Below are 13,572 nucleotides of genomic sequence, written 5' to 3'. Positions count from 1 at the left end.
CACCATCCAGATTACTAATGCGCCGTCGAACTCTCGCCCCCACCGTGGTGCCCCGGCTTCAACATCTCCTTCAGACTGCTCGGGTCCTCCAACGCATCCAACGCCTTCTGCGTCGTGCTCTTTACGGGCGGGCCGTCGTACCCAGCTTCGTCCATGTGCTCGAGTGCGCTCTCGTTGGAGCTCAGGGAGCTCGAGCTGGGGCTCCGCGCCACCATGTTGATCATCTTGCCCTCCTTCTTCTTGGCCTCCACCTGCTCCTTCTTAAGCTTCTGCAGCTTCTCGTCCTCGCAGTGCATCACGACGATGCCGAGCCCGGGGAAGTTAGCCTCGAGGAACTCTTTGAGCTTGGGCAGGATCGACTTGTCCGGCCGATAGGTGCCCGAATCGTTGTCGATGTAGAGCTGATAGTAGGACGGGTTGTGCGGCGGGTGGTCGTTGGGCGGGCCGTTGGGCAGCTCTTCCGTCGGGTGCGTCCTCTCTGGAGGATCCGGTTCCTCTGACGCGTCCGGATTCTCGAGCCGCCGGATAAAGAACTCGCCCGAGCAGGCGATGTAGGTCTCGACGTCGCTGTGCATGGTGTGCTTGCTCAGCATGTCGATGCTGAACTCCTTTCCGGTCTCGGTGAAGCGGAACATGCCGTCCAGCGTCAGGACATAGGTGAAGATGCGGCCGCCCTGGTCAAAGTGCACCAGCTTGAGGAATTGGAGAGCGGCCTCCTCCGAGCGGGCCTTGAAGACACCGTACTCGGTCGAGCTGTCAAAGTTGTATACCCTGCTGTGCTGCTTGTGCAGTGCCTTGTTGAGAATCCTGCCCCTCAGGCCGCTCTTGGCGAACATTAATCCAATCATGGGTCGGAACTCGACGTATCGGTGGTACAACTCGGGAGGGACGGGCCCGGAGAGCTGCATCTCGTTGGATTGGAAGCTAATATGACCGTTAATAAGTGTGCTTGGTGTGTGACACTGTTGGTGAACCTACTCGTATTTCTGAGTTTTGTTGTCCTTCTCCTTATTTTCGGACTCATCAAACAAGTCGGCCCGGGCGTCGTTTTCCTCATCCTTATTCACCTTGATACCGGTGAGACGTCCAATCATCGGACTAAAGTGCTTGAAATACGTGGTAGGCCCGATGGTGCACATCTGCGCATGCGGCGGGTCGGATTGTCCCAAGAGCTCCATACTAATCCATACCCTTGGCGACATATCGGCTCGCGGATCAAAATGGCTGGTGATTGCCTTGACAAAGTAGGCTCGCTTGCTGCCCATGCGCTTCTTGGCGGTGAACTCCTGGCCCGGGCGCGGGTAGCCCTTCCAGTCCGGACCAATGTGCGGCACCCTGACGGTGACGTTACCGAGGCGATCGTCGTGATCGGGCCAGTCCTCATCGTAGAGCCGGCATTTGAGGATGAAGCCGTCGGCGGGGACGTTAGCCACCACCCACTCGGCATCCCATACGGGCTCCGTCGTCTTCCTGATGGTCTGGGTGCGGAGGGTGAGATCAGGGTCTTCCTTGTGGCGTTTTGGTACCGCCGCTCGAAGGGTGACATGGATGAAAGGGTCGGACGACTGGGTGCCAATGTCCGCCGCGGGGAGGTTGGTCGCCTTGTGGAAGATGAACCTCACGGTGTAGCCCGGAGGCGCATCGGGTAGAGGCGTCGGGTCGAAGCCTCCGGAAGGCTTGGTCTTGTCCTTGACTTTTTCTTTCCCTTCGGAGTAGAGTCCCTTGAGATCACTAGAGTGGTGATGGGACTTCTCGTCAGGCGGCTTGTGACCGTTAGCTTCCGGGTTCTGTACGCCCTCAATCTTGTTCTCGAGGGCTCCCTCTCCATGCTCGGGCTCATCCCCCTTGGTTGACGGCCCACCGTTTGTTGATGGTGCAGTGCCATCATTGATTTGATCGTCGGCGGCGGCGGTGCCGTTGGGCGACGAGTGCCCGTTCAGATCCGGCGCATCGTTGGCATGTCCATTGGGGGGCGGCACATGGCTTGCGCCATTGGGCGGTTGTCCGTTTGTCGAGGGACCATCAGCTGCGGTGCCATTAGCCGTGTGACCATTGACGTTCTCAATCGGTTCAGAAGATGTCGCGGGTTGCGCAGCGCCGAGGTCGGTCGGAGGCGCCTCCGACGTTGCGGCCGTCGCGGTGGAAGCTGCGGGGGCGTTGGACGGGTCGGCAGGGGCATGTGGATGCCCGTTGAGCCTTTGTTCGTCGGCGGTCGACATGCTTAGGATAACAGTAGTGTGCGACCGGAATAAGAAATACTTCGAATGATACTACGGAAGAATGTCTGCGATAGCGAAGGCGACAGCGGACGTGGTAGAAGTCGCCTGGAGAGAGCTTGGAGGGGCGCGTCGGGAGGCCGGAGGAGGCGTAAGGAACCCCGGCAAGCGTTGGCTGGATTGGCGAGAGAGATGTCTCGTGTATCTCTGTAGGGCGCAGATGGAGCGAGAAGAATAGCGGGAGATCCGTTAAGGAAAAAACCCTGCAGCGCCGTGGTGGCCGTTGCCAAGATCCAACAGTGTCGATCACTCGTGGAGGGGCACCGCTGCTCTCAGTGTGAGTGCAAGCTGCTCGAGCACTCACTGACTCACTGCTGGGCTGAGCTGAGCTGAACCGGGACTGAGTTTTGGGAGCTGTGTCCAATAATGTCTGTTGGTGGATCACAGGAAGCTTGGCATGGGGTCCGTGTTGTCCGCCTGCAAAGGAAAAAAGAAGCTTTGGCGGCGGGCGGGAGGATCGGTTTGTTGGTTGAAAGCGCGCTGGTTGACGCAGTGAATCGCTTGCTGGACGAGGAATGGACGGCGCTTAGCTCTGTTCCGATTGAAGCAATGATGGGTATATAGTGAGCAGGCAGAGGGTAAAGCTCAGCAACACAGACGGAGAGGTACGGCTAGATGGAGAGTTGTTTGGAGGGAAAAGAGAGAGAAGAAGCTCTGGAATGGGAGGTAACCAGATGGAGGACATACAGACGATGCGAGGGGCTGGGGGGGTAACAGAGACGGGGTCCGAGGGAAATCACAGGCCGCAGTCAAAACCATCAAATTGCACACTTTGGGTTAGACGCAATGCTAAGAATTACCTTACCTTACGGACTGGGTACTAATGTACGCTAGAGACTAGGACTCGGTTGGAAAGCAAGGGACCCTGCCACCCTGGAGAAGACAGACACACACAGAGAGAGAAAAAGAGAGAGAGAGACCGAGAGATACAGCCGTTTACAAGCGCACAAGATAGAACGAAAAACATCCCACCACACCCACCCACTCAGCAAGAGGAAGATACGGAACCCATACATAGAGACAGACACAGGACAGGATCAACAAGGCGTCGCAAGCAACATGCAACTGACGCCTCCCCCCTGACGTCATGGCCCGTCAAGATTTGGCATCGAGGTGCGGCTAGAAGATGCCGAAGCCGGGGTCACGCTGCCCAGCCCAGCCAATGTCGCGCCCCCAATCCGGCCAGACTTGCTTAACAGTGGTGGTAAGCTGCCAGTGGTTCCCTGTTTGGCTTCCAATGTTTCCACTCTCCGCCAGCCCATGGCCGGGATGCTACCGCCAGCAGCGCAGCGTTTCACCATCACGAGCCTTTTCCAACTTTTCCTTCTCCATTACACCACCTCTTTCATTTCCCTTGCCGTGCACCTTACGAGTTACGGCAAATACGTAAGAATTCAAGCCTATGCGCAGATCTTCTGTGGGGGAATGATGGCTGCGCTGCCAATCCCCAAGATAGCGTAAACAAGCGTGAACAAGGTCTCGGTCTCACCAGCTTGCCGGCCGCCCGTTTTTTCTGAGCCCTGCCAAGATTAGGGCCACTTGATTAGCTGATATGATCTGCGCATTGGGAACCTTAACATCAAGATACGACCCTCCGCTCCGATTGTCTCCGCGCTACTCCACTAAAACCCGGCAATGCCACCCCGCTCCGCTCCGAGTCCAAGTTGACGACGACTACCCATCTCACCTAGGAGAGACTTCTGTCGTCCATCGTTGAACGAACTACTGCCGTTTTTGTTCTCTGTGTATTGATTGCGGAGTGCCATCTATCGACATGTCGAATATACATTGGACCTCTAGAACATTGATTTTATGTGCGACCAATACAAGTCCCATTGATGGGATGGATTTTTCAAATGGACTTGCGCATAAGAACTCCAGATCTATAGAAGTCTGTCTAGATTTCCTAGTATTATTGATTTCATCAAATCAAACATGAGGCATTGTTCTTTTGCTTGCGTCTCTATGGAAGACCATCCCTTACTAGCCCCGGCGTAAACCTGAGGTACGACAGACTACCTCTCCTACATTCCATCCGCCTTCACCTCAGCTCTGTTTGGGTTCCAACCCAAAAAGAGGTGAATGTATATGCTCTCATAAATGTGAATGAATGCCTAGATCCCGTCCCGTCCTTTCCCCTAATCGCTGCCTGAGTACTACCTTTGAAGCTTCCGCCTACGTCAAGGTCATTCTGCCTGTTCAGCCCTCGCCGGGGACACCAGCCCACGATGCCTTTCACGTATTTGAGAGGAATTGAAAATCTCTTCATCTTTCCAACTTTTCAACAAACCTTCCCATATCCTCATCAAGAGGTCCATACCAGAAAGCGCTTCTTTGTCCGTCTTCCGCCATAGCGACAACATCAAGGACAAGAGAGACAAAAGATGGATCCCTACTATGACGGTAAGTTTGCGATGGTATTTTCCACCGGCCTCGAGATGTTTCGGGCTCCCCAGGGATTCTGACCAAGAGCCTTGGCTCACCTCCGGGGCCTCGGTCAAGCCCCAGCTCCCGATCCCCTTCCTCACAGCTTTACTGCAGAACGCCAGTCTTCCAGCCCAACCAAACACAAGGCACAAGCCTACTGATATTCTCGAGTGCATGAAAGTTGCTGACCATGTATGATAGACGAGCACCAGCGCAAGCTCTACTGGGATGAGAGCACTCGAATGGCCGGCACCGTTCAGTACGTGCCGTAAGTATTCCCCTGAGCCTTCCTATTTACCATGTCTTTTTCTTCCTGTTTTCCTCTTCTAACCCGGCACGTACAGGGCTGACCAAGCCTACCCTGAAGGCTATCTGGGGCTCACGGTCAATGACTCGGAACCCTGGCGTCGAACCGACAACGAGTACCCCAGACCCATTCACCAGAGACAGGGTGCTTTTGCCATCCAAACGACTCGTAACGCTCAAGAGGAACCCGGTATCCACCAGAGCGAGCCCAATGCTACCGAGGGCGGTGACCAATATGACATCGAACCCGAGCCCCAGATCATCGAATACCTGCAGGACGGCTATACGGACATGCAGTCAGTCGACTCCGGCTCCATGCAACAGTTGACTGGTGCTGGCCAAATTCTTGTGGACTTTGGTGTCGACCCGGCCCTCGACCCTTCTCCCGAGTACGGCGATCCTCTTGGATTCGTTGATCAGGGCGTGGAACAAGAGCTCTACAACGGACAGGAGCTCGAGCAATACCCACATGAGAATGTGGCGGAGGCGAAAGAGCAGCAGCAGCAGCAGCAGGGAGAGGAGGAGGATGAGGAGAACACTAGTGAGGTCATCTCTTCGGGCCCGGCTGCGCCTGCGATCCCTCAAATCGCCGCCAGTGTTCAGGTGTCTCAGGCCAGGTCCACCAAGCAATCTCACAACGCAACCATCCCCGGCGTCCAGTATAACGATGGAAGTCCCGATCCGACCCCTGGCGTTCCTGGCCTGGCCTTAGTCCCCGCCGAAGACCCCTGCCGCCGGGAAACGGTGGTGATCGACGGGAAGGAGAAAATTCGCGTCAGATGCAACAGATGCCGCAAGGCTTTTTCGCGCGTCGATGAGGCCAGATGGCACCTTCGGTTCGAACACTATGGACAGTACTACCTACCCAGAGGCTGTCACATAGTCAAGGGACGAGAGCAAGCTTTGATCGATTGCCCTTGAGTCGGATGAGTCTGATATGCCAGCATGGGACGCTCGTGGGGGAGTCGAGATGGGAGGCCGTTAACAACTCAGGATGGAAACGTCTGAACCAGGAGAGATACCCTCATATTAAAGACAAACAGGAGTTCCGGAGTGAATTAAGGAGGAAAGGGTAATCGAAGATCCGCAGAGTTGATCCTTTTTCGGCAAGGGATGAACAAAATAGGCCGACGGAATCAGAGAAGAACAAGTACCCTGACATATCAATGGAGGCAAGACTTTTGACGGAATAGATTCGTCTGATCCTTCTCTTTATCTCTTGTGGATCATCGGTGACATGTAATCTGGGGATACTTATGTGAGTTCGTCTTTTCAGCGCATCTCATCCACCCTGAGATCAAGGGAGGTAAGTCAAAAGAGATGAATCAAGCTGGTCAGGAGAATATAAGAAGGGAAATCAACGCCATTGCCTTTGCGTCAGAAATTCAGATGAACGTCAGATTCTTATTCTTAAAAGGAATGAGAGCTAGGATGACGGCATGGTGATAGTAGGAGGTCCGGTCAATGACACCGTCAGTTAACATGCCAACAGAGCCCTTGGACTGTTTGTTGTTCGTCTGACCAAAGATCAAATCATCCGCATGTCCCAATTCCATGCCCTGACGTAGGTAAGTAGCGGATTCCTCGGGGAGGTAGTACGCGCCCGTCCGCGCCTTTCCGACCCGTCCGTCGCGGCTGATGACGACGATCCAGGCAAAGTTCATGATTGGGGCATCTTGGTCGCTCGGCATGTCGATGCCGCCCTCGAGGCCGATCCAGTAGTCTGCGTCCTTCTCGACCTCCTGGGCGTTGCGTGCCCTGTTTAGGGCCCCGCGGAGGGTCTCCTCGTCAGATAGCGGCTGGTCCGGGACGCCGGAGGGGACGCTGATACCCCGGACATCGTAGGTGGCATCAGGGAGGGCCGACTCAAAGCCGAGTTTTGCTGCTTGGACTTTGACTGGGTTTTTGGAGGCGACGACGATTGAGATGGTGGGGTTTGTCATGTTTGCAGTGGCGTTGTAGTTTTGTGGGGTTGCTTGAAAGATATCGCGGCTGAGATGCTGGGCGGCATAGGGTCACTGTTGAAAAGCAAAATACAGATAGGTAGCTGTGCTAATATACTCGCATCTGGATGAGTGAGGCTACCATTGAGCTTGTTATAAGATATCTAGAGCTGAGGCTAAAGACAATGAGTCATCCGGGGAACACCTGGTGGAGCGAATGCTGTGGTTAGTGGTTGCATTCCGCTGAGACTAAATGTGCATGTCCCTTCCCGTTTATTTGGTGGACTCTGGCTGTGTTCGGTGTTCCATTTCATTGCCGGAGACGGGAAGGTCACAGGCACCCTGGCGTTAGGTAATTGGAGTGGGCCAGAATCAAAGTTAAGGGGTAGCACGCTGCACGGGCCAGGGATCCCACAGGGCTGGGCCGACTGAACCAGCGGCCCAGCGCCGATGCCCCCTGAGGTAAGTTGTATTAGATAAGCAGATTTGAAGTGAGCTAGCTAGAGGGGATGACGGGGCGGGAGAGCCGAGAGACAGACAGATGGGATTTAGGCCCTTGGGGGCATCCATGGATCTCACCACTGCGCCAAGGGCCATGCGACAGGTGGCACTATGCCCAAGTTGCAGCGACGGGATTGGCGGCAGCCATAAGGCCTCGTCTGACGACCCCTGCACCGTGGGCCGACCAAATGTCCCTTCTCGAACCCCCCCGGTCGTCTCTCTCCGAATTCCCCCCTCCTCGTCGGTGACTTTTGGGAGGGTTTCTATCCCCGGCACGCTTAGAAAACCAAAAAAGCTGACAGAACGCGGTTTTCGTCCGAGGTTTCGCATCCTCCTTTTCTCAGAAGATTCGCGGGACGCCTGGAGCTCTTCCTTCTCTTCAGTCCTTTCCGCAACGTTTCCGCAACACACAGCGTCGCCACTTTGTCTTTTGATATTCCTTGCCTCCCGCGCATATCTTGCGCATACTTGTTCTCTCAGAGGGAAGCGACAGTTGATAGCCCAACATGGCGCGGCGACAGCACCTCACGCTCATGGTCGTCCTGGCCGTCGTAGCCTTCTTCAGCGTCTCCTACCTCTTCTCGAGTGGCACCAGAGAACCCTCAACACCCGCGCCCCCCGCCGCCGCCGTACCCCTGAAGGACGATAACGTATCGTCGAGCGGTGATATCCCCGATCTTGGCCACATATCGAGCAGCATTCTGTCCGGCGAGTCCATTGCGCCCAAGTTGGAGAATGCCACGGCAAAGTAAGCCTCCCGCCCTCTGCATGATGCGAGCCCACCTCCCGGGCCGTCCCCTCGGGTCCCTTACCAGGTCTCCTCTGGTGGCGGACAATGTATAGACCTCAAGGTTGTGCTAACGCGTCTCTCGCCCGCAGAGCCGAGCTCGGCCGTGCCTCGTGGAAGCTCTTCCACACCATGATGGCGCGCTTCCCCGAGAAGCCCACCCCTGACGACAGCCTCGCCCTCAAGACGTACATCCAGCTCTTCGCCCGCCTCTACCCCTGCGGTGACTGCGCCTCCCACTTCCGCAAGCTGCTGGCCAAATACCCGCCTCAGACGAGCAGCCGCAATGGCGCCGCCGGCTGGGCCTGCTTCGTCCACAACGAGGTCAACACCCGCTTAAAGAAGGATCTGTTTGATTGTAACAAGATTGGCGACTTTTACGACTGCGGGTGCGGCGACGAGGATAAGAAGAAGGCTGAGGGTGGCGATAAGCCCAGTGCTGAACTGGCGAAGGACGGGTGAGTTTGCTCGCGCGCGGTTCTGGGAATCGCGACGTCACGTAAGGTTATAGTTGCTGATTTTCTTTTTCTTGTGCAGTCTGACCAAGGGAGGCTAAGGTGCTGATCTATTGGCGTTTTTTGAATACCCGGGCGCATGAGCATTGTAACATATCTGCAAGATTTTCTGTACCAAGAAGGATATCTCTCCTGGTCCGGCGTTGTGGATTACGACCGGCAGAATGGACATGTTGAAATTAGACAGTTGGTAAATTTTGCTTCGCCTTCAATTCAGGGCAGAAGACTCGACATGGGACAGTGATCATGATCGCGCCAATTTTCACATGCAGTGTCTGCTTTATGGCAATCTTAGAAGCTGATGTCCTCAAGTGGGGCTACTTGTATCTACTAGAGAATGATGTCGTAGAGCTAGTGACATGATGATGTTGCGCTTTCAATCCGGCAGCCAAAAGTATCAGCTCATGCATGAATCCATTACCTTGGCACGGAAACTCCTAATAGTCCTTAATTGAATTCCAACCGTTTCAGTGGCTTGATTTACGCAGATGCCAATATGGTCATGATCGGATATATAGATTATGTCATCAGTCACGTGACAGTATCCAGGCGTCTCGGGCGGGCAAGGCCAACGCGTTCTGGAGCTGCCTGAGCTTCGTCAAGCTCCAGCCTTCCGCCGACGACACATCAAACCAAAGCCACACCCTCCATATCGACGCCGAAATCTCTCCCCGCCCACGTTCTCCAATTATCGACGAACCGAGTATCTGAAAAAAAGGTTCAACAGTCACACAAAACAAGTCATCGAAAATGGAGTTCACCACCACCGGAATGCTGAACGAAGGTATGGACGGGCAGGAGCTTGGATGATGCTATCGCGGAACCACCCCATAGAGGGATCATTGAAGCTGACGATTGCGGGCGGATAGACGGCATTCACCTTGACATGGAGAGATTAAAGAAGGGAGAGGTCAAGTGAGTGATGATCTTGCTCGCTCACAGAACATCAGCTAACCCATGTTACAGCCTCGGAACCTCAATGTAAGCTACCCCTCCGATCGCCCCTCCCCTCCATCGCCCTTCTGACATCCCGCGATAGTATGGCAGTCACCTTCAAGGACGGTGTTATTCTCGGTACGTCATATCTATGCAAATGTTTCTGTTGCCGCCCATCTGCGTGCGACGGCAATAATAGACCTCTCGAGACTCTCTTGGAGGGGCAAACAGACGAGGACGACAACTGACGACGAGCGTTCTCACTCTCTAGGTGCTGATTCCCGGACAACAACGGGCGCGTACATTGCCAACCGAGTCACCGACAAGCTCACACAAGTCCACGACACCATCTGGTGCTGCCGGTCAGGCTCCGCCGCCGACACCCAGGCCGTCGCCGATATTGTCCAGTACCAGCTCGGCCTTTACGCCATGCGCAACGGAAAGCCACCCATGACCCAAACTGCCGCCGCCATCTTCCAGGAGGTCTGCTACGCCAACAAGGACCGCTTGACGTGAGTCCTCCCCTCTCCTCTCCTCTCTCTGCTTCTCCGAACCTTTCGCACCAAGACATAGGGACACCTGCTGACCCGTCACGATATTACAGTGCCGGTCTCATCATTGCCGGCTGGGACGAGCGACACGGCGGCCAGGTCTACTCCATCCCCCTCGGCGGATCCCTACACAAACAGTCATATGCCATCGGCGGCTCGGGTTCGACCTACATCTACGGATACTGCGACGAGCACTGGAAGGAAGGCATGGAGGAGAAGGAAGCCGTCGACTTTGTCAAGGGATCGCTCAAGGAGGCCATCAAGTGGGACGGCAGCTCCGGTGGTGTCATTCGCATGGTCGTCCTAACCGCCAAGGGCGCGGTGCGGCATCTGTACCTCCCCGACGAGGACTACAAGGTGCAGCACTAGCTGGGGAGTCGGTACGGGGAACAGGAGAGAGGCAGAAGAAGGACTTTAATTGTGATATGGCTGGAGGACAGCCATCTGGCCGCTCTTAGCAACACCGGCCGCGCGTGATGGGCACCACGATGTTACACGGGTTGGTTCACCGTGAGCCACGAAAGTGACTCCCGAGTCCCGAAGAGGGAACAGAGCGAGGAACATCCACGCCGGGGCGACATCTTGGGCTTGGCGACAAACGATGAATGTACCATAAATAGATTACCCGCAAGACGAGATTTCTTCACAAGAGAGTTCCATGGGAAATGATTATCCAAGGCAGATTAGAACTGGCTGTGACACGTCGAAAGGTTGCGATAAGGCACGGGGTACTCGTATGGTCAAGATCTCGATTGCGGGCGATGCGCTGCGACGCCACGATGGGGAATACTGGCAAAACCAAAGTCTGGGGGTGTAAGCTATTCGTGTGCGTCTCGGTCTCTAAGATGAGACGCTGCCGGCACGCGAGCGCTGCCATCCGTATGCACGATGCAGGGAGGACGGCACAGTCACTCTCGATTAAGGGGTGTCGTGGTGTCGGATTCGGAGGCGGTGAGAATGGGGGAAGGGTTTTTAGCGCGGCACAGTTCTGCGGGAGGTGAGGACTGAGGAGCGGGAACAAATCAGCGGCGGATGCGGGGAGGACGGGGCGGGAGGACGGGGCGCCCTCCCCTTGGATTCTAGTTGGAGGACTTGGGATGCGATGCCGCCGTGTAGCATGCAGGTGAAGCTGCAAGGCTAAAGACGAGTTGCCCATCCGAGGCGCCGTCGACGGGACGCTGTGTTGTATGAGTTGAACATGGATTCCCAGAACCTCGACCCTGATAGAGACTTTGACGAAGACAAGATAGAGCAGAAGCCAGGTCATCCATTTTACAATCCGTTGTGCGAGTGCATGACTAAGTTGGAGAGTGATGACGAAAGAGTGATCAAGGTCGTTGGCCGTCGGTGACGGTTTAGGAAAGGCCATGGAAGGGCGGTGGATAGTAACGTGGGACGGGGGGCTGTCGGGCAGCGGATGTGCCACGATGGCTCTGGTATCAGGCGATTGCGCGACATGGCTGGCTCCGCTGTGATTTGCGTCGGATTGCGTGAAGGCCTAATTATCGTAGATTAGATAGGGGAATTTATTAAAAGTTCCCAAGATCCCAAGACCTCGTGCCGGAGGGAACGCCGGGTATTGGCCGGGAGTCTCTATCCGTGCAGGCCCGGGCGCTTTTAAGACGGGGGAAAGGGGGGCCCGGCCAGCCAACATGGGGTTTGGTGGTGCTGGGGAACGGCTGGGCGTGGGATGGATGATGGTGAAAGCTTGTTTTTGTGTTGCCCATACTATCCGTAGGCGGGTTGGCAATGTTGGCAGCGCCGTTGAATCGTAATGGATTAATGAGTTGTCAGCGCGAGGTGGGATAACGACAGCTATGGTGGTCGCATCTTAGGGCCAAAGCAGCTGGGTGTTTGTAATTGCCAGCTGAAGGTAAGCAGCGGACAACCCTTTTGTTCGAATGCAATGAGCCGGCTGACGTTTAATTCGTCCCATCTGCTGTTAGTAAACATTCAGCCGGGGTTGACAGGTATATCGCGTTGGACGGGCACGACGGCACGGCGGGTACCTGATGGGCAGCCAGGAACGCCAGACGGGCTGTTTCTATTTTCTGAGCTCCGAAATGACCGATCGTCCAAGTCTCCGTGGTTTCCGTGCCTTTCTTTTGGAGAGCTTTCTCAAGCAGCTCTATAGCAGGGGAAGAAAAAAGGAGAGAGCGTGGCTGGCTGTGGAGTCAATGTTGCTTGATCTGAACGGAAGTGAAGTCCAGATTGGGCCGGAGACTGGGCAAGGGGTACTATAGTAGAATTTCAGAGGGTCTCTGCGAATTCGCCGTACGTAAGGAAAAATATGCGAAGCTTGTCGATGTTTCCTCCGAGATCCATTGTGTGCCATGGCGAATGATGCACGCTACATGTAGCAACTGGTTTTTGGTGGAGCATGGCATTACGGCAGGCAATTGGCGATTGGAAATACGATGCGAATGGAAAGGCCGTGAATGACAGAGCAGACGCCAGAAAGGGAGGTGGCCGGGCAGGGCTGCGCTGGCGGGCGGAGAGGAGGGGAGGAACGGGGAGGCAGACGGGCAGGTGAAGGAGGGTACTTTCCTCGTCTTATCCGACCCGATAAGGCCTTGGAGAGGCCGAGATGTCAAGGGTCAAGGGTCAAGGGGCGCACATGCCCGGGATGTCGAAAAGTCGAGGTTCCCCTGCCGAGCTCGTGTGGCCCCTGCTCGTCAAATCTCTTATCAGCGGTGTCGCGTATCATAACGACCAATGAGAGGACGGCTTGAGTACACCCTCTCCTCCCGAGGATGCGGATGGGTCGTATGCCTTCCGCGCGTGTCAATCCCAGTGGTCCTGTCGTGTTGGCAAGCGCCCTCTCCGTCTACGGATACATACATTGTAGTACGGTATTTTGCGTTTTTCTATGCATATGCTCCGACTCGGTTTTTGCTTCGACGTGCTGCGAGCTGTCAGCCTCCGTCGAGGCGAAGCGACAGCACGTTCGGTCGCTGGTTGGGAAAGCAGGCTTCAACGTGGAAGGTCTGAGGTATGAAGTTCACTTTGTTGGGCAGCCGTCCATTGGGAGCTCGGAAACAGCAAGGCGCGGGGCTCGCGAGGGTCCATGTCGAATTGAAGCCCCAACCTCCAGGACCTCAGCGCGCAAAGTGGGAGAGTCGAGGGTCAGCCTGACTGGTGAGAAATGGCGAGAGCAGGATCGCAATGAGGCTGTGCTGGGGTTCGGTTGGGCCCGCCGACTAGGAACTGGGACTTTCCGACTTGCAACGATGGCTTGGGCAGATTCGGGGCGTTGGGGAGGAAGGACCCTTGAATTTCTTGGTTTACGGGTGTTGCTGTTGCGAGAGCTGTGAATGGCTGCTCGCAAGT

General features: G+C 55.5%; 5 protein-coding genes across 5 annotated transcripts; 3 read left to right on the top strand and 2 right to left on the bottom strand.

Annotated features, from left to right (window-relative positions):
- Window positions 1–14: 14 nt before the first annotated feature.
- CORC01_06206 (C2 domain-containing protein) lies at window positions 15–2,727 on the bottom strand (the record flags this gene model as incomplete). Its single annotated transcript, XM_022617848.1, has 3 exons — window positions 15–924; window positions 979–2,270; window positions 2,581–2,727. Coding segments are annotated over 3 exons (2,349 nt in total), but the record flags the coding sequence as incomplete, so codon positions are not given.
- Window positions 2,728–4,660: 1,933 nt separating this feature from the next.
- On the top strand, window positions 4,661–5,930 carry CORC01_06205 (uncharacterized protein; the record flags this gene model as incomplete). Its single annotated transcript, XM_022617847.1, has 3 exons — window positions 4,661–4,679; window positions 4,905–4,971; window positions 5,048–5,930. 3 exons carry the CDS (start codon window positions 4,661–4,663, stop codon window positions 5,928–5,930), a joined length of 969 nt encoding a protein of 322 aa, XP_022475564.1.
- Window positions 5,931–6,394: 464 nt separating this feature from the next.
- CORC01_06204 (uncharacterized protein) lies at window positions 6,395–6,952 on the bottom strand (the record flags this gene model as incomplete). Its single annotated transcript, XM_022617846.1, has 1 exon — window positions 6,395–6,952. One exon carries the CDS (start codon window positions 6,950–6,952, stop codon window positions 6,395–6,397), a length of 558 nt encoding a protein of 185 aa, XP_022475563.1.
- Window positions 6,953–7,959: 1,007 nt separating this feature from the next.
- On the top strand, window positions 7,960–8,796 carry CORC01_06203 (Erv1/Alr family protein; the record flags this gene model as incomplete). Its single annotated transcript, XM_022617845.1, has 3 exons — window positions 7,960–8,201; window positions 8,333–8,698; window positions 8,778–8,796. The coding sequence occupies 3 exons, from the start codon at window positions 7,960–7,962 to the stop codon at window positions 8,794–8,796; spliced, it is 627 nt and encodes a 208-aa protein (XP_022475562.1).
- Window positions 8,797–9,505: 709 nt separating this feature from the next.
- CORC01_06202 (proteasome component PRE3) lies at window positions 9,506–10,611 on the top strand (the record flags this gene model as incomplete). Its single annotated transcript, XM_022617844.1, has 6 exons — window positions 9,506–9,539; window positions 9,625–9,670; window positions 9,722–9,736; window positions 9,795–9,829; window positions 9,963–10,203; window positions 10,296–10,611. 6 exons carry the CDS (start codon window positions 9,506–9,508, stop codon window positions 10,609–10,611), a joined length of 687 nt encoding a protein of 228 aa, XP_022475561.1.
- Window positions 10,612–13,572: the final 2,961 nt, after the last annotated feature.

The sequence above is a fragment of the Colletotrichum orchidophilum genome (genome assembly GCF_001831195.1).
Source record: "Colletotrichum orchidophilum strain IMI 309357 chromosome Unknown Scaffold_46.1, whole genome shotgun sequence".
NCBI classification, from domain to species: domain Eukaryota; kingdom Fungi; phylum Ascomycota; class Sordariomycetes; order Glomerellales; family Glomerellaceae; genus Colletotrichum; species Colletotrichum orchidophilum.
Note: the sequence above shows the minus strand (reverse complement) of the source record. Positions and strands in the feature narration are given on the sequence as shown.